We start from the raw sequence: 21,239 nt of genomic DNA, 5'->3' as shown, positions 1-21,239 counted from the left end.
TAATATAAAATAAAAGTACTCACACTGTTGTGACTGTATCCTCGAAGTTTTATTTTAGGATCAATATGGGATCATTTGTTACAAGAGTTTCCACTTCCAAACGTGGAGTTGAAAATAAGTTTAATTTGGGTTCCTCTTTTGAAATGGATGGAAATAATAATTTTGTAGCAAAGTATGAGACGCAAAGTTATTACTGGACTAGTAAGCAAGCCACTGTTCATCCATTTAGTCAGTGACGACGTCAGAGGGGAGCATCTCTTGGTGACTACATCTACTCCCATACTTGTGCTATTGTATTGTAGGTCAAATAATATAAAACTGTCTTTTTCGGTATAGAAAAGAATAAAAGCTTGTGTTTACGTAAAGCTGATTTTGTTATATAGTCTGAATGGCACTTTGCTGCAACAGCTCATGAAAAGGGACCTTGTAATGGGGTTGGTGGCACAATCAAGAGTTTGGCAGCCCAAGTAAGTCTGCAGCATTCATATAATAACACAGTTCTTCACCTTGACAACTTTTCGACTGGGCAGCGGGAGACTTCACTCGAGTGCATTTTACATTTATCAGTCAAGAAGAGCTCACCGAGTCAGCAATACTCCTTCAAAATCGTTTTAGTAAAGCACAGTTCCTGAGATACAAATTTTACGCGTTTATTCCTGGAGCTTCAGATAGTTTCAAACTTTTTTTCAAGATAGTTTCGTATTGTCAGAGTTATTGTAACAGACACTCACCAAATTCCAAAGACAGGCTGGCAATAGAGACATAACTGCAATCTATAACAACAGGTGGTGGTTGGCGTATGTTTTGGGGAAAAATGAAGTGAAAATGACGTTTCTCTATTCAATTGGCCCATTTCCATCTTTTTATATATCCTGATAAGCTAGATGTTCTCTGAACCCGTGCAGTGGATATACTGTATAAAGTGAATCTTGTGACCCTAAAGAGGCTGACTATACACTTTGCTTGACAAAGATGTAGCGACAACCGAAAAAGCCTTTCAATATCACTCCAAAACTAAGTCGTAAGGAGTATTCAGAGAAGACTTGAACTCCCAAGTATGGACAGAAACTTGGTCAATGTTGTTTTTGACACTGTGGTATGTTACGTATTAATTTGGCTATAATATATTCTTATTTATTTCGTGTGATTTTTTAATGGCATTTATTATAATATAAAGAACCTAAACTAACGCGATTTTCAACTCAGTTTTTGGAAACTGAAACTTTTGTAACAATTCACCCCATTCTGATTCCAAAATAAAATTTTGAGGATACATTCATAAGAATCCGAAAGTGTTGTATGTTTTTTTGAAAAAAATAAAAATACGACTTTTTGAGAAAATCAAATTAAGATTTTTTATTTTATTTATTTATTTATTTATTTTTATTTTATTTTATTTATTTATTTATTTATTTTTTTTTTTTGAAAAAATTAAAAAGTTCAATAGTGTTACCTTTACACCATTTGAAAGCTCTTTTCAAAAGCTTTAAAATGGCATCTTAACCAACATCCTTGGTCCTTTATATAGACGCAAATATCAAGCGAGCAAATGTCACTCATGCAGTTTTTGTAAATTTTGAACTTTAGGAGCCTGTAATTTCGAAACCGATTCACAAATCAACTTGAGCTTTCTGGTTGTTCCACACACTGATGATAGCAGTCAGAATATAAAATATCACTGCAATCTGCATGATCTGATCTGACACCGAGCGTGGATTTGATATGAAATGGCTCGATATAAAATATGACACATTTGTAGTGTTACTTGAAAATAAATAAATAAAATTTAGTTCGGCAAAATTATAGATAAAATTGAAACCGGAAATCTTTTTTTTTTTTTTGAAAGTACAAGGAAGCAATATTGTAAGGCTATTTATTCCTCTATACTTCCTACTCTTTTTATCATTATTACAATTATTATTATTATTTGATATAATATAATACAGGGTGGGGCAAATAAAAGTAGCCCGGAGCACATAATTCCAGAGTACAAAGAAACACAGCAAAGGAAAGGAAATAATTCGCTAACCTGCTTGTAGCAGATGTTGAAAATGACCACCATTCATCTCTTGTGGCACTTTTGGGTGTTGGCCAGCAAGTTGCAGAAGGCAGATTGAAGCTGGGCTGCTGGAATTGCTGCAGTCTCATCAGAAATGTTTGGCTACAGTTCTTGAAGACTATGAGGGTTGTTGCGATACACCTTAGACTTGAGATTTCCTTCACAGAAAGTAATCGCACATTGACAGATCAGGTGACTGGGGTGGCCAGCTGGATAACCTTCCACAACGAATACCCTCTGCTGCACTGTGAGTACAATTTTCATCTGCGCACAGCAAAACTCTCACTGACACAACTCGCACTAAAATTTGAATCGGTGGTGTGCGTACATGTGGTGTAGTTCCGTGCATACATTCACGTTCAATTGTATCCACTCGTCCACTTCATGACCACTTTTATTTGCCCCACCATGTATAAAAGACTTTAACAAAGGTTTTGTTTGAACATGTGAAGATAACTGGAGATGGCACAAAAATTTAGGCTTTCTATTAGTTCAATAGCAGGGTGGATTGATTTAAATCACGATTTAAATCAAATTTAAATCTCTTGATTTTTTTAAAATAAAAATCGTTTATTTATTTCAAATTTCGAAATAAATTAATTTAAAGTGAAAATAAGTAAAATTCGGTTTCTGTTTTGCTACTTCGATTATGGAAGATAAGTCATAATACAATGAGACCCATATGTATGTACAGCACAGTATGGAAATGAGTGTCATGTAGAGGAATGATTAGAGAAAATACGTTTGGAAAGGGTAACGAGGAAATCCTACTTTTCTTCTCTTTGTAACATAGGGTTTTTAATTCGTTAACTATTCCAACGGAGAAATCGTCGACATTTAAGAAAAAAATCTGTTGTGTTCGCCTTTGTTTGTTTGTTCCCAGATAATAGGGACGTATTTAGAGCAGTCCGATCCCCTCTACGAAACTTTATATTATATAATATATATATATATATATATTTAAACTTTGGGCGAAATTTAAGTATTCTATATTCGCAAGTATTTCGTGCCGCAAACTATTTCCGATTTTTTTTAAAACATGCCCCTGCCAAATATCATTAACTTTGTGAAAATAAGTGTCATGTTGATAAACGTTGCTATACTTTTTCCTTAATACTTAAGAAATTGTTTGGATTGAAATAGATTAACGATTGGGGATTAATTGAAACTTCAGTCCCAATACTTTCACTTGAATGGCATAATTAACATTTAATACTAATTTCTAATGCTTTTCTTCAATTCGAAACTTGTATTAGACGAGGAGAAAGATTTGATTTAAATAAAAAATCCACAAAAATGATTTTTTAAATCATGATTTTTTTTTCTATCCTGCTCAATGGAATAATTTCAATAATATTGGAACATATTTTTCATTGTACGAAATTTTAGTAAGACAAAATTAGAATATGCATGTCCAATGTGGAACTCTGTAGTGAAAGTTCACTCTCAGAAATACTGTAGAGCAAATATAAAAAAGGTCTATCACATGTTTAGTTTGAAAATCAGATACGATTTTACCGCTTATAATTACGAACAATAGGGAATATTTTTAAAATCTAACTTATCGAAAAACAAACGCATGTTACGTGATCGATTAGTTAGAACAAAATTTTGAAATTAATAAATTGTCCAGCACTTACGAAGTTCAAAACTTTTTATTGACAATTCCTAATGTTAGGACAATACAAGGAATGATAGATGTTAATAGGTAGACTATAATAAGGTAGATTGTTGAGAAACAACAATTAGTTATTATTATTATTATTATTATTCGTCGTCGTCGTAGTAGTAGTAGTACTACTACTACTACTGCTACTACTACTACTACTACTACTACTACTACGACAACGACAACGACGAATAATAATAATAATAATAATAATAATAATAATAATAATAATAATAATAAAGCTCAAGGAAATTAACAAAATGATGAAACAATAATTGTATTTTCATGTATATGAATAAACAAAAGTGTGTGATAAGCGGTCAACAAGTAAATTATGATAGATACGAAACATGTTTTAAATGAAATATTTCAGTTTAACGTCCCTCAATTCCTCGATATTGTCCACCACAAACTTACCTGGCTGAGGATCGAACCTGCGACCGCACGCACCAGAGGTAAGCGACCACTGAGTCACCGTGTCCCCTGAAGCATTAATAAAATCATCTTTTTAGTTTTACGCCCCACGGTTATGCCAGCTAGGCTAAAGGGGATGAAGCATTAATAAGTAAGGCAACATTTTTATTTTCTGTAGTCCTCTCTCTCTCTCTCTTTCTCTCTCTCTCTCTCTCTCTCTCTATCTATCTCTCTATCTATCTATCTATCTATCTATCTATCTATCTATCTATCTATCTATCTATCTATCTATATATATATATATATATATATATATATATATATATATATAAATGTTCTAATAACTGATTTTCACACAATGCTGTCTTTGGGTGATAGCTGTCGCTGTTTCTAGCATTATAAATAAATAAATAAATAAATAAATAAATAAATCTTATTAAAGTTTATTTAATGAAAGTTGATAGTTACAATAGTTGATAGTTTGAACGTGTTAAAACTATACTACTGTATGCTGATTACAATGAAATCTAAGTTGGTAGCTCTTAGTTTCACATGAAGGGTCCAACCAGGGCTGGCCTTAGGTGGTGCGGGGCCCCAGGTTTACAACTAACTTGCACCAAAGTCTGTAGAACATACATATATATATATATATATTGCGCTCTCCCTGTTGGTCTACTGGTTAGCGCGTGCACCTGTGCTGTACATAGTCTTGAGCCCGATTCCCGCTGGGAGAACACACAAAATTTATTTTCATAATCACTCCCTTTTATTAATCATCCATCTTCTCGTAACGAAAAAGCCTTGGACGCCAAATAAAAAAATCATTTTCATTTCATTTCAAAAGTTTAATAGAGATTTTGCAGCCAGAATGGATTGCAATCGAAGTGTGCGCTTAAATATTGTGTGAAAGTTTGTAGACTAAACATATATAAGGTACATTTCAATATAAAATTATATATATGTAACTGACAAAAAGCTTTCGATCAATTGGACGAAACTTTTTAAAATACTTGAAGAAATTAGGGTCAACTTGAGAGACCGACGGCTCATTCGGAATCTGTACATAGGATAACGAGTCACGATGCGCTTGAATGAAGGAGAAACCAATAATGTGGAGATTGCAAGAGAATTCAGACAAGGATGTAGTATGTCATCCCAATTATTCAAGACTTATAGTGAAGGAAGCATTAATGGGAATTGGGGATTTCAAGATTGGAGGGCAGATCATTAACAAGATCAGGTATGCAGATGATATTGTTATTATAGTTAGAACCGAAGAAGGACTACAAGAGATGATTGGCAAAATAGTTGACACTGGCAAACTATATGGAATGGAAATCAACATTTAAAAAATCGTAAGTCATTATAATATCCCATGGAAATGCGCCCTTACGGGTCAGAGTAGAACAAAGATTACTTGAAGAGGTTGACCATTTCAAATATCTGGGAAGTATTTTGACGAAAGATGCGTACTGCGAAAAAGAGATCAAGTCGAGAATTACCATAGCCAAAGATGCACTCAACAAGAAAACGTCACTCTTAACTAGCAGCCTTAATACTGGACTAAGGAAGAAATTGGTCAAGTGCTATATATGGAGTATTGGACATTATTGCACAGAGACTTGGACATTACGAAAGTTAGAGAAGAAATATTTATAGAGTTTCGAAATATGATGTTGGAGGAAGATGAAGAAGATAAAATGAACAGAGATAATAACAAACGAAGATGTTTTAAAGCGAATAGGAGAGAAGAGAACGCTTCTAGCCACTATCCTTCGTAGAAAAGCCACTTGGATTAGACACGTTTTGCGAAGAAATTATCTTCTTGATATCATCATAGAAGGAAAGATGGAAGGAAAGCGAGAAATAGTAAGAAGAACACAAGTGATCGATGATTTGGAAAATAGAGGATAATATTGGGGGTTAAAAGAGGAAGCTGAAAATCGAGAAACATGGAAGAAAATTTCCAAGCCCAAACTGAAAATTAAGAAGGAAAGAAGAAAACCTCATTAGACCCAGGGCCTGTCAAAAGGCAGAATACTTAATAATTATAATAATATGTAAATCTACAACTAGCAATATTAGTATATCATACCTAAAAAGGTCATAGTTATAATACTACTTGTTTTAGTGCCTGTGAAATTATTTATTTAAACAATTAATTTAGTTTAGTTCAGAAAAGGCAAGACAAGACAAGAAGTGTTGGTTCGTTCCCGTGAAGTGGGGCCAGAATGTCTAGTCCTCAAGCTACTTTGTCCAAAGAGAAAATTCTTGAATGGTTTTGTTTTTGTGGATGAATATGAAAGCTGTGTATCCGATGGCATGTAGATGGCCCTAAAATTACGTTTTCAGTCCCCACATTACCAAACACTGAGGTCCCCGGACCCCCCGTAAAATTTTAAAGTTGTTAAAAGAAGCTCTAAAATTACGTTTTAGTTTCCCCATGGCGTTCCGCAGTGGCCAAAAACCTGATTGATCAGAATAAGCCATAACAATGTGTTTCAAGTTTGAAAATGTCATTTTATTTGTAAAACGGGTAAAGGGATGAAAAACAAAAATACATTAACTGACACCGGGAGGAAGTAGACCCTCTGTTTGAGGGTATGCTTATCATGGTCGCCATTTTCACGTCAGCCATCTTGTATCTCGTTCGACTCTCTTAATCAGAAAGGGAGTCATGTAATATATCAAATTGAGTTAGAATTTTACGAGAAATACAATGGTGAAGTCTACCGTAAGTTTATATTTATAAGACACAATGAAATGCACATTGATAAGAATTCGTTGGTTCAAAGATTTTTTAACAGCTCTATGTTTTTGAAAAGAATTCAAGTTAGGAAAACCTAATGTACGCTAGTGAGAACATCGTAGGTAGGTACTTATGAAAGGTATAATCAGATTGAAATCGTTATCGACTGCAGATAAAAATGAAATTGCGATGAGACGATCATAAACCTTTAGGAACTCATGAAAGATGGATGACATACTTTCTATTGGATTATTCGAGTTAGAAGACAAACCTTCATAAGCAACCATCTAATCGTACGCAATATTATACAGTACATTCGATTTTTTTGACTTGATTTAAAAAAAAAAAAAAAAATCCACAGGATTTTTCGCAGGAGAAGGCAAAGTTCGTTCTCTGCTTTTGTATTTTTAATATAGCTATAATTAGAGAAAGAATATGCAAAGAAATCGCACTGACGCTGATTTGTTTGATACCATCTCTGTATTCACGGTAGTATCACAGGACAGAATCAGTAAGAACGCCATGAACGTTTACGTAGTGGGGTGTTCAAAATAAAAGAGGGTGTGCACCCAGAATAATGATATACATTTTTACACAGACTCAAAGAAAACCATATTTTTACGCCCAGGGATGTATGTAAGGAAATTTGGGGGAGTGTTAGGGGTGTGCAGAATACTCCCTGGACATAATATCTATTTTTACAACAGAAGTTGCAAAGTAAAAAAATAAAGAAACTACAACATCATTAAATTCAGAAAATATTTGCTTATGTCCGGAAACTTAATACAAACTATTCATTTAATTGTCAAGGACAGGCCATACCCTCCCTTGTGGAGTCCATGTATGTACCTGTATTGCAATATGTTGTGTGTACTTGACAAACGAGAGTAGCTGAGCCATCTTAACTGTACCATAGTCACTTGGCCGGGGGCCCCGCAAGGACTGGGGACTCCGCGAACAGTAAGGCATGTATTAATTACATGTATTAGGAGCAAGATTTAGTCATAACAAGGACCACAACACACGTGTTTGTTCTGGGACCTAATATGCTCTTAAAACGGCAATGGAGAATACATTAGACTGGAGAGTAGAGTAAACGGCACTAGCGCGAGGCCCCCTTAGGCGCGGGGCCCGATTGGGAGCAATCGGTCCAATCGGCTTAAGGCCGGCCCTGGGTCCAACTTACACAAATGGGCAACTTACAATGTAATAATAACATGTAGCTACATCTACAGGGTTCTACGAATACCAGACCAAATTAAGCAGATCCCAAGTTAGGGAGATGGCCAACTTAGCGAGTTTTACTTTATTATAATTAAAATTAGAAAGAAGTGAAAAAATCGCATCTTCTGCTTATATGGACGAATCACGAACTTCATATTTCAAAATATTATGTTATTGTTGTATTATTATGTGTATTTTAAACATGGTCCCAGATCAATAAATCGTTGTTATATTGACAAATAACTCTCTCTAGCCAAACAACGAATCGCTGCCTATGAATTGCATGTAGTATTTGTTAACTCCTTCCTGGTCAAAATTTATATTTAAACAATAATAGAAGTGATAGATAATTCTAAGCAGTATCAAAAAAATTAAATAAAGCAAGAAACGATATTTTATCAATTCGTGCATAAAAAAGGTAATTTAATGCGTTCTTTACATTGTACTGCTTTGATACAGCTTGTCTTTTTTTTTTTTTTTCTATCAAGTTATTGTCGTATATAATATTAAAGTTGACTGTCTGCTTTACATTTTTGTTAGGCACCAATTGTACTGTACAGTTATCGACAAAAGAAAGTGGCATATTTTATATAAGGTTTTGAGTTTGATTTTTAAAATATTTTGAGTCCTTATGTAACACCAAGCTTACAAAGAAGAGAGTATTTATTATTATTATTATTATTATTATTATTATTATTATTATTATTATTATTATTATTATTATTATTATTATTATTATTACGATTGTAAACCATGAGTGGGGTTTAAGTTGCCGGGTGCATAACTATTATGTGAGATCAACCCTAATAGTATAGCCCGATCCTCACTCAATATCTTGCCTCCCAAGAGAACTGAATAACTGGACCATGCACCTGTACCAGCTATTTTGTATACAGATTATACAGGGTGCCCCAAAAGTATGTATGCAGCTTCGATCAAGTATGACATTTTAATTTATTAAGATAACGACTTTATTTGCTTTGGTTTGTTCCGAGCTTAAGGTATAAGTGAAAATAAATTAAGAATAGATAAGGAAGGAATACCTGTATGGATAATAATAAGTAAATGATATAAAATGTCATGACCGATCAGTACGGGACTGTATCACTGGCGTCTCTGGCATGTAAAATTTGGAGGGGACATCAAAGAAGGTGATTTAAATGGTAGTACCTAGCCCAGCCTGTTTATTATCTTCAATTCCATTTGTTATTTTTTGCTTACCTCCACGGACCTCGTGAGACATATCAAGAGCTCTGTTGTAATCGTTTCACAGTCTGAATATTATATTCCAAATAAATATAATAATAATCATTTATATGTTATTCTGTCGTTTGTAAATAAAATAAAATAAAATAAGAATAGAACATTGAATATTTTGCACTTCAAAATATTGGGGGGCGTCCACCTCGTCCCCCCGCCAGAGACACCCGTAGACTGTATACCCACTTTTGGGCCACTCTGTGTAAAACATACCATTTTTTCTGTCAATGATTGTAAATCTGAATATTTCACTTGTTCTATTTCAATCGAGTTGTTTTGTGAGCATGTAAGTGAGACTCATCCTGCATTTTTCATGTTAGTGATGGATCAAAATGTTAGTGAATGTCTAAATTGGCTAAGTTTAAGCTCGTTTCATATCAATTAAATTTTTGTGGCAAGAGTTCTGTGTAAGAAAGGAGATAATTTCAACACTCGATCACATTATAAATGTACATTTACTTTTTTTCTTTTTCTTAGAGTTGACGGTGGGGTGTCAAAAAATGATTTTGTGAATCAACTTTTGGCAAATCTCACAGGAATAAGTGTGGAACGTTCGACGTGCACTGAAATGTCTTCATTAGGAGCTGCATATCTGGCAGGTTTGGCAGCAGGTAATCTTTTAACGAGAAGAATTACAATTCTATTATTGAAAGTATAACAAAAGAAAATTGTTTGGTTTCATCGAGATGGCGACTCTTACGGATACTTTTAGATATCCGAAGGCCAAAAATTAACTGACTCTAGAATCATATTCAATAATGAGAAGTCATTTTGTGGCTAAGTGTTCTGATATTCAAAGAATTAGAAGTATTTCCTTTCGTTTATGATTTTTTTTCTTTTTAAAATTAGAGGATTTTCATAAGCTTCGGAGACCAAGAAATCCAAATTTAGAATGTTAGTTGACGAAAATCAAATCTAGAAATATAAAGAATGGTATTTGTTGATTATGTATTGACTATTTGTAAATAATTCAATGACAGAAACATTGTTTACAGAACCGCAGTGGCTCGATAATAGAGCGCTCACCTCTGATGCTTGGAATCTCTGGTTCGATCCCAACTCGTGTCGTGTTTGTTTTGTGGTGTGCAAATACTGTGTGCGTAGGCGGTTTTCTCCTGTTTGCTTCCACTTTTTTCATTCCATCATTTCAATAATGGTCATAATCACAGTTTCTCTTAGCCTCAGTGGATAATCGTTTAACGTGAACTAGAAATCTCGTTTCCTTTCGTACACCGTTTACTGTGTAAACAATTTATGGATAATAAAAACAATTTCACAGTAAATTTTTATGACAATAGTGCTTTCCAAAATAACAATTACAATCATAACATTATTTTCAAAGATATGGTCATATTTAGGTTTATGTCATGCTTGATTTTTGTGCATAGAACATTTTACTGAGATTTTGGGCCAGAGGAGATAAACAAATTTCCGAGGAAAGATTTGATTTTTTTTCTGAAGACCCAGAAATTTTGTTCAGTTTGATTAAATTATTTGTTCACTATTTAATATTATACCGATATCTATGCAATATTTGTTTGAAACACACTTATTTTGGTTCACAGGATGCCCCGCGTAGCGTAGTCGCTAACGTTGTCGCCTTTCATGCGAGCTGTCCCGGTTTCGATTCCCGGTGGGGACATTTGGTCAGAAAGATGTAAAAGTAAATGCCTTTTCTGGCTAGCTATGCTGAGTGAGGTTTTTCCTGCGTTTTCCTCATTCACACCAGAAAAATGTCGGAATGGTACCTAACATAAAGACTCCAGGGCGCTACCTTCCTTCTCCACTTCCTTGGGTAGTATGATCACCGAGATGCATCATTTCTCATATGCGACCGGCTTAAAACATCATCGATGCCGAACGCCAAGAAATATATAATTCGTAATCCCTAAATAAAAAAAAAAAAAAAACTTTAGTTCATACTACTTTGCAAAGTACTAGCATCAGAGTGTCTATCGGTCACGAAAGTCATGAAAAAGTCACGAAATCAGAAAATGGTCATGAAAGTCAAGAAAAAGTCAAGAAAAAGTCATGAAATTTAGCTTTTTGGGTCACGATTTTTTTTTCTGTACAAATATAAGTATAGACTGGAAAAATTTGTTCTATGAAACGTCAAAATTCACTACCAAAAATGCTTATGGCCGGCTTTAGACGCTACTAAATCACAAGCATAGCACACTTCTATCGCATGTATGAGAATTCGGCCCAATTCGCACCCAACTTCGCTTTTGAGAATGTTATAGTTTGGGAAAGAAAAGGTCACGAAAAAGTCACGAAATTTCATTTTGGAATTTTAGTAGACACCCTGAGAATGCTATAGAGCCTGAACTTTAATATTGGTTTTTATTTTATTTTGTTGTTTTGAAATTTGTGAAATGAACGGCGAATCCCTAGAGGCCAACACCTGACTGTCAAGGAAATACTCTTCTGTAAGGATTGAGGTTGTAAATTGCTAGTTGGTTCATTTCTAGTCTAAAAGTCCCTTTTCAGCACAGAGATTATGTGAGATGGGTTTCTTGTTGTTTGCTTATTCTGCTTCGCCTACAGTTTTACCCCATTGTATATCATTATCTCTATATCATCCTAGATGTAAGTGAAACAGGGATTCATTTTTCAGGTATTCCTGTTGCGTTTAATCTTCCGAGGGACGGATATTCATTGTTTTAGAATTTGTCCTATCAAAAAGAATTGTTCCATCTATAATCAATAGGCCAATGGAAACTCAAGTAACAGGGTGCTTCATACAATTTTTTTAGTGTAATTGCTTCTATTCGCTACCTCTTCTGAAAAATTCTGCATTCATGCGTTAAAATTCAGCGTCTTTTAGGAAATGAAAATGTATATATTGTATTTCAGTAGTGTAATCATGCAATGTATTTTATGTAGACAATGGCTACATACGCACTGCCTGTGTTGTGTATATCTCGCCAGGAACTCTGTAAATTCTGTTTCAGTTTTTTTTTTTTCGCTTGGAAATTTACTCAAAGACGATGGAGAATGAATATATCTAATACTATAAAATCCCTACAACATTAAGTACATCTCTCCCAGAAGATTAGGCGAAACAGGAATGAACCGTTAGACGTGGATCTGCAGTTTAACGTATTATCTGAACCACATGAATTTCCACCAGAATTGATCACTAATTTTCCCAAGATATGCTAACCAAATATCTATAAGGAACCTTAATATTGTAAGTTTCATTGTAAACGTCTTTCAAAGCCAGAGAAGCCATAAGCTCCAAATTAATTGCAGCAGTAACCGTGGACGTCATATCGACATTTAAAAGTCCTTCAACTAAGACTAATACATCAAACTTAAATAACATAGTCAGAGACGCTAGTTGTCGCCCGGAACAATAACTCGCCTTAGCTTCCCCCCCCCCCCACCGACCAACCAAACCGAAACGCTCCCCGACTTGTTTATAATATTAACATAACAGTAATATTGGCATATTGGCATCACACAGTAATTCTTCTAATTGGCATATTGGCATTACACAGTAATTCTTCTACTCCGTCAAGTGGTAAAGCTTGATTTTAAAATAGCAGTAGATAATTTAGTTTTTAGCACAAGATAAAACACCAAACTAATGAGTATTTAATTGCTAAATAATCTGAGAGTAGCATGCTTGACGTATTCTTATTGTCTTATCATAATAACTGCAAATCACAATGTTTTTGGAGTTATATCGGAATGTACATATGTGTAGAATGGATTAACAATCTGTTGCTCTAGAATAGAATATTTAATTATGACAAACAGTCAATATGTTGTTTCGTGTATTATACTTGGACAGTTTACAACTCTCTTGAAACGATGTAAGTTAAATGAAACTGGGCAATCCAAATGAAATCGACCAATTTCCAGGTCAAAGTTTGCTGACAAAATTTCTTTTTCTTTTTCTTTTTCTTTTTCTTTTTCTTTTTCTTTTTTTCTTTTTCTTTTTTTCTTTTTTTTTTAACCTAAGATTGTACCACATTCAGGGAGTTGTAAATGGGTATTCATTTATTTTTTTGCAGCACAGGTTTGTTTCTAGCGGCCATTTTGTATAGGCGCGTGTGCGTATTTTGCACTTTTCAGAGGATTCCGTTAAACGCTGTAACTTTTTAGGTTTTAAAGATAATGAGTTCAAACCAAAACCATATGAAAGATAATGGAATGGACATCAATCTGTGTTCTGTGACATTGAGATATATTTTAGAACGTCGGGGAAAAAGCTCTGAACATTGATGTTGGAAATCTAAAAATGACCGTTTTGGAATGAATATTTTGAAACAAAATAAATGAGACTCACCTTCAATTTTTTGTTTACATAGAGCCTAGATAGACGATGTTCCAAACAAGTTTCAGATTTGAGAACCATATACTTTACTTTTCGGAAACTTAAACATTGCGAATTTTCGAAAATCGTGTATTTTCATCATCAAATATCTCAGGAAGGACACAAGTAAAAAACCCCAGATTTGCACAAAATAGACTATAGTTGCGCAGTAACACGTGGGTAAAATTGCATCACTGAGACTTGAGTAGTTTCTGAGTTATAAGTTGTTCCAATGATGCGAAATTCGAAATTTTAACAGCTGAACAGATGCTCAGGTTTTGTGTTGATAGTATCTCAGGTATACAATTTATCTATGTTTCATCAGAAGTGCAGTCAAACAGCAAGAAATTAGAGATTTGCTACTTGTAAAAGAATTATCAATACCAGATCATGTCATATAGATTTGCACGCACCTCTGACGAAAACACAAATCAGATGTTGAGTTGTCACAACCAGATGAATTTACTGATTGCAGTGCTTCAGTACTTCCAAAAGATAGCATATTGTCATTTGCACTTAATGATACCGTAGCCTGTATTTATGACAAATGGTGGATTGGGGAATTGAAGACATCAATCAGGAAAATAACGATCTTTTTGATCACTTTTTCCATCAGCATGGCCCAAGAACTAAACTACCTACGAATGACAAGGTGTGGGTGCCAATCACTAAGGTTCTCCGGGAACTAATAACCACAGAATTCACAATTCTTCGAGGTCGTACGTTCAATATCAATGCCAAACCCTGTACACAAATTAGTCAATTGTTTACCTCACTGATGTCTTAACAGAAGCGCTATAGGCAGAAAAAAATAACAGACGCGTTTCTTTTTTTCTTTTTCTTTTTTTATACAAGATATGATTCATAAATTGTGCACATTTTACCAATTTAACATTACTGTTATCTTATTTTGACTTTTGCTACAAAGTTTATATCCACGTTTCACGGCGCTTCATGATATTAAATCCTAGTAAAGAAAAAACTTATAACTCAAAAACCACTCAAGTCTCAGTGATGCAATTGTACCCACGTGTTACTTTACAACTATCGTCTATTTTGTGCAACTTTAGGATTTTTCACTTGCGTCCTTCCTGAGATATTTGATGATGAAAATACACGATTTTCGAAAATTCGCGATGTTTAAACATTTCCAAAAAATCGAATATATGGTTCTCAGATCTGAAACTTGTTTGGGATGTTGTCTATTATCCTGTCTCTATGTAAACAAAAGAATTAAGGTGTCTTATTTATTTCGTTTCAAAATGTACAGTCCAAAACAGAAATTTTTAGGTTTCTAACATCAATGTTTAGAGCTTTTTTCCCCGACGTTCTAAAGTGCGTCTCAATGTCCACAGAACACAGAATGTTGTTCATTCCATTATCTTTCATATGGATTTGGTTTGAACTTATTCTCTTTAAAATCTAAAAAGTTACAGCGTTTAACGGAATTCTCTGAAAAGTTCAAAATACGCTCAGGCACCTATACAAAATGGCCGCTACGACAAAACCTGCGCGGCTAAATTATAAATGAATACCTGTTTTCAACTCCCAGAATATGGTACACACTTAGGTAAATAATAATAATAATAATCAAAAACTAAATTTTGTCAGCAACCGTCATTGGTCGATTTCATTTGGGTTGACCCAAACACAAAAAGATGGAACTGAAAGTTAGCTTTGCGGGCTCTTTTGGCTGCAAAGGTTTCTAAAATGCCCTCAAAAGGTAGCTTTGCAGCTAACTTATGTTCTATGGATATGATCCTAAAGTTGGAGAGTCGTTGTTGTCCTGTTAAAATTCTGAGTTTTTTTTTTTCTAATAATCTATAGTTTACTAAAACTCCTTCTTTTGCCTTATAGTGGAAATAAATATTTGCACAATTTTGCGCCCCTCAATCCGGTGCCCGGGGCATAAGCCCCTCCTTGTTACATCACTGAATATAGTGTTATTTATGTTTACAATTTGTAACTTTCGCATAAATTTCTTTCAGGAGTGTGGAAGTCCAAAGAAGAGCTTGTTCAGATGCGCCAGGTAGATCGTGTGTTTGAGCCAGATGTCTCAGAAGGAACTCGATATCAAGAAGTATTCGAAACTTGGGAAAGGGCAGTGGGCCGGTTGCTCAATTGGTATGAAGCAGCTTGACGTTTGAAGATTTTTAAATATTATTGTGTTACATGGTGGTATGGCAGCTTTAGGTGGGAATGAATCTGAAAAGTTGCATACAAGGGAAGCTCAAATGCGCAAAAGACCTTGAATCAGCAAATAGTATTTAAGAACTATATAGTCATACGGGAGAGATGTTATAAATGAATGAATGAATTAGTTTTGATTGGTTAAGTAGCATATACATCACATCAAATTTGGCGTCATGATGACTTCTTAGTTTTGTAGTCACCAGCAAAAGTGTATTCTCGTTTTATACGTGGGTTTTATTATCAATAAGTTTGGAAGTACTAGATCAATCTTGAGTACAATTTTCTTTACACAGGCAGGCCGCAGGCCGAATACATAATTCTCTATAAATTACTAAAAACGACGTACATTCGCTCTGAATATAATGACAAAAGATCTTCCAGGAATGATACCAATCGCTGTTTCTAATATATGAAAATGAACCCCATTAAACTATGCTGTAACATAGTATGTTTTCTCATTTTTTGTAGTCATATTCTAATCAGACGTATAAATCAGTCTATTCTCTTTCTGTACTATCGTGCGAGTATCCACTCACTTAGTTCCTGTAAGAAAAATAGAAAAGAATTCAACTTGCCTTAGGGCAGGGGTAAGGGAAACGTCTCATCCTCCCTATAGTTTCAGTACAGTTTATATGAGATTAGGAATATTGATCCTTGTTCCGGAAGGGTGAGAGAAAAAGCACATATTATGAATATTCTATTCTATGGATAGTTCTTTGTCTGTGAGGAATATTGATTTATTGCTTCTTAACATTATTTTCTTTCTCTTTGTGCCTATTTTTTCAGTAATAGCTATCAATTTGTCGTTACTTTTACTTTTTCTGGCGGCTTATTTTATGTTAAGTGCAAACGTCAAGCAAATTTTTCATAGCATTGGCTAGAATATATTAGTACTCCTCAAATTCTGTTCAATTATATTTACTTTTGCCCTAGTTGTGTGGGTTGATGGAAAGGAAGGTAAAAGAATTGAAGTGTAAATTTTCAGAGCCTATTTTAGATCTGATAGTTGTATTTTTTCTCTCGCCAATTCTTTTAGTTTTCTGTTCCAATAAAACATTATCTGCTACTGTATAGAGGATACACTTTTGTTGACAACTGTACGTAAACCCACAGGAGTTAGCTTGTGATGGTGGGAGAATTTTAGAGGTAATGTTGTTACCGTTAGCTGCAGGCAAGAGGTCTGAATTTCGGCTACGTAACAAAATAGTACGAGGTACAATGCTTTCATAAACATTTCATCAGAATGGTTTAATTTCGTCTAAGTGTTTTCATAACTGTAGAGAAAGCTGTGCTAATTTACCATTTTTGTTACAGTTTTCACAAGAAAATCTGGAAAACAAAGAATATAAGCATTTAGGCTTCATATCAAATTAGTATCGTTATTTGGAAAGTTCTATGAAGCAAGCGACTAGTGAAATTTGCTTCATTTTTTTTTTTTTTTTTAAGTACTAATATGTTATGATTCTAAATTTTCTTTGTTTTTCAGTTGTATCTTGCAAATCCTGATAAAAAAAAAAAAAAAAGAGAGAGAGAGCTTTATGAAGAGTCGTTTTGATGTATGATTAGCGTCATACTAAAGGCCTGACTACTGCAGGAAACATGTTAGTCGAATTCTTTGGTATGGCACTAATCACGCGTCAGAACGACTCTCTATAAGGCCCAGATGATTCAGAGAGGCGACCTCATGTTTCCGAAGTCCAGATTTTCGTAAGATAGTACCATACTATCTTTAATATGGACAAGGTAGACTCCAATACAAGTTGGATTGTTCCACATTCCCACATATGCAAGATAAAATATTTTAATTTTTCTCTATCATAAGCTTAGGACGATGAAAGCAATTATAGTGGCAGACTTTTCTGGTACATTCCGTTTAATCCTTGACTACAGTCATCGTAGCAACAATTCGGATATGCATTACTTTTGAAGTGGCATGCCATTTAAATATTCCAGAATTTACATTTCCTTTGATATTTGATATATATTTTAACTTATGCCCAAATCAATGGTCTTCCAACATTTTCAATTACGAGTGCAAAAGTGTTATCGGACACAAAGTGCTATTGTGTTGAAAACTATCTAAACAATTTGCTCAAAACTTTGTCAATTTTTATACCGTCGAATTCTTCGAAGATACATTATTCAGCTCTGCACAAATATCGATAAACATGTAACACATTTAAAACATTATGTTTATATATTTAACAAACAAAATATTTCTATTTTCCAAAACTTTCAAATAATGTTTTATTTTGAAAACTCTATAGAGTGGGCCAGTAGCGTAAAATTTTATATGTACTTTTTTTAAGAAAACACAAACTAAATCCGTTGTAAGAACCGTACCTGATGTAAACAAACAGTAAAACCACACTGTTAAATTGAAAATAATAATAATTTAATGTGTTTACTATAATCATTCATACTGTATTGGAAACTGGCGTAATCATTTCTACTAATACTACAGTACAAACCAATCAAATTCTCGAACACATACATTTGTTTAGATTAGGTTCTAATCTCAGAACGGAGATAGTATAGGGCTAGGATTTATATGCAACTAGGAATAGTAATACAGTGATACCTCAGAATCCGAATATAATCCGTTTCAGAACCCCATTCGAATTCAGCATTAATTTTTCCTCTCTAAAATAATAAAACTTTGATTAATTCATTCCTGAATCTCACGAACTTGAAGTTTCAAAATGATTTTAAGGTAGTCAAATACTGTATTAACAAATAATGACAATAATAATTGAATAAATATGTAAATTAATGAAATTGAAAACATAAAAGCCTTGCCAAAATAATGAATGACGATGGCTCATGTGGAAGCTGGAGAAGAGAGAGATTATTGCTTGGAAGGCAAACCACTTTCTATGATAATATCGGGTAACTGCGCACGAACACATCTGTACAATGTAAAGAAATGTACCCAATTATTTATATTTGAAAAAAAAAAAAAGCAACAAATATTCATGGAAACTTATTCGTTCATTTTTTTTAAGAAAAAAACAAAAAGTCGGATATTCGTATATAAACTCACGTTACACATTGCTGTAAGATTTTTCAGATTAAAAAAAAAAAAATCACTAACAGGTTTAGTGTATGGTTGCTGCATTATAAGCAAGTGTAACACAAGGAATAACTTGATATTTAAATAAAAATATGAAAAATTGAAAATTATTAAAACTGATCATTATTTCGATACCAATAAGCATTTTTTAAATGTCAACCTTATTTCTGGTACTACGCTTGTTTGTAATTTAGCAATGAAATGCCGACGATATAATTTTGAGCGATTCTTTGTAATATTTATTGAAACTTTTACAATCTGTATATGTATATAGTAAAGTATTGTGCAGCAGAATAAGCTAACTTTAGTTTCCAGTAGGCAAGTAATTTTATTAGAGTTTTGCCAAGTCTTACTCTTCCCGATTTGCATATGTAAATTTATAACAGAAAGATTTGTATACTTTACAGGATGTAATATAATCATATCTTAGTGTTTTTCGTACATGATTTTGTTGAGGTTTCTTGAAGTTTAGCGACCATTTTCAGTACAAAGGCTATATGAGACGTGGATCTATAGTTGAAGACGAAATCGGAACCACCGTAATATATTAAAATTTTAGTGCGCTCCTACTTGGAATCAAACCCAGGACCCCGCATACTAAACTCGCGTGTGCTAGTCACTAAACCAACGGGGAAGACTCTTACATGATTTTCTTGTAGAGTACTATTGCTTCTAAGTACATATACACCAATGGGTATTAATAAATTCCAGTGGAAAATAGGTCTTGAAGATTGTAGTAAAAAAAATGTCCGAAAAAAAAATATTTGTAGCAATCGAGAATTTTTGGCACGAGTTGGTGATCCTTCCTGTAATATTTCGGATTCAGGTATCTGAAAATGAACATTTTTGGCAATCTTGAAAAGGGATTGTGTGAATATTTGCATTTTTTTCAATAGTACCGTATTTTAATATCCGAACACTATTATATCGAGTAACAGACCGATGCTAAATCGTCCTTATTGTATCTAAAAGACAGCAAAAAGGTCTGACTCATAGGATTCACTAGATACTTGGTTTAAAGAAAAGAGGTAAATTTGAAATAATGATAATAATAAATGAATGCAAAAAGATCTGTAAGAAAGAAATTAAAAATAACAAACGTCGAAAATATTAGAAATTAGAAAAAGTATTGCAAAATCTCCTATATGTGCAAATACAGAAAAATAAAGGCTCATATTTTTGTAAAATATTTTTGCATATAATAATAATAATAATAATAATAATAATAATAATAATAATAATAATAATAATAATAATAATAATAATAATAATAATGTACAATAGATTTTGATCGCCTATTTGATAAGTTTGCATATAAATCCTATTTTTACTACGATTAGTACGTAGTCTTATTTGTTTGTACAGGTGCTCTCTAACTGTAGAGCCCACCAATTTAGTTGTCAATCTTGTTTGTTGCCGTTTTGTTCTCGTATATTTAATATATCACTATGCATATATTTTTATACACATTGTTGTTATGAGGTAAGGGTTGTTTATAAAATTAATAAATCATGTTGTTAATGATTTGAGAGTTCTTATTATGCTGTTGCCTATCTAACTTTTTAACCTATATATTTAAGCCCAGATTAATGATTTAATATCAAAGCACTAAGACTATATATGGGCACTAAGACTATATACTAGGAATTCAAAACTGATTCCAGGTTTTGTAATCATTTAGCAAAGAAAAAGTTTTATAGTATACGATTGTATCCACGAAATGATTTTGTAAAACTTTTACTAATTGGAGATGGTTTAAACCAGGGATGCAAATAAGCACTCGCCCGGGGCGAGTGGTTCATCGGTGCGGGCGAGTATTTAATATCATATAACAACATACCGAAGGTAAGTAAATGATGCCTATTGTGGAACGTGGACTACAAGCTTTTTTTCTTGAGATAGTAAAATTTTGTTGCTTATTTGCATCCCTGGTTTAAACGTCTACATAAGAAGCGTTTCTATTCGCAACACATTTACTAACATACAAATAGTTGAAAATCTAAGTAAACGTTTAGTATATTAAGTGTTTCGCATACTAATGTTAGATTTCCGGGGCCCCAGTTTGAGTGACCAGATTTTGAAGTACCTTTTACGGGCCAACGAACTAAATGTAAATGCTTGAATATTAAATTAATTAATTATCTTATTTATAATATGTGCAATTAGTTGATACTTTTTACACGGTTTATATTTATTTTGTAACAAAAGGTTAGGTTTAAATTATTTTCATTGTTGTGCCCGTATTGTCACGCAGCATCCTTGGATATCTAATTC

General features: G+C 33.6%; 1 protein-coding gene across 1 annotated transcript in view; it reads left to right on the top strand.

Annotated features, from left to right (window-relative positions):
* The window catches only part of LOC145673151 (glycerol kinase 5-like), a 103,994-nt gene extending 83,505 nt beyond the window's left edge, over window positions 1-20,489 (top strand). The window contains exons 10-11 of the mRNA XM_081742578.1: window positions 9,853-9,986; window positions 15,688-20,489. Of these exons, the coding sequence (XP_081598704.1) occupies window positions 9,853-9,986; window positions 15,688-15,839 (286 nt within the window). The 3' untranslated portion in view covers window positions 15,840-20,489. The remainder of the gene's footprint in view (window positions 1-9,852; window positions 9,987-15,687) is intronic.
* The last annotated feature ends 750 nt before the right edge of the window (window positions 20,490-21,239 follow it).

Source organism: Thermobia domestica, chromosome 16, assembly GCF_964235325.1.
Source record: "Thermobia domestica chromosome 16, izTheDome1.hap1.1, whole genome shotgun sequence".
Classification (NCBI taxonomy): domain Eukaryota; kingdom Metazoa; phylum Arthropoda; class Insecta; order Zygentoma; family Lepismatidae; genus Thermobia; species Thermobia domestica.
The sequence above is the reverse complement of the archived record's forward strand: the minus strand, read 5'-3'. Positions and strand labels throughout refer to the sequence as shown.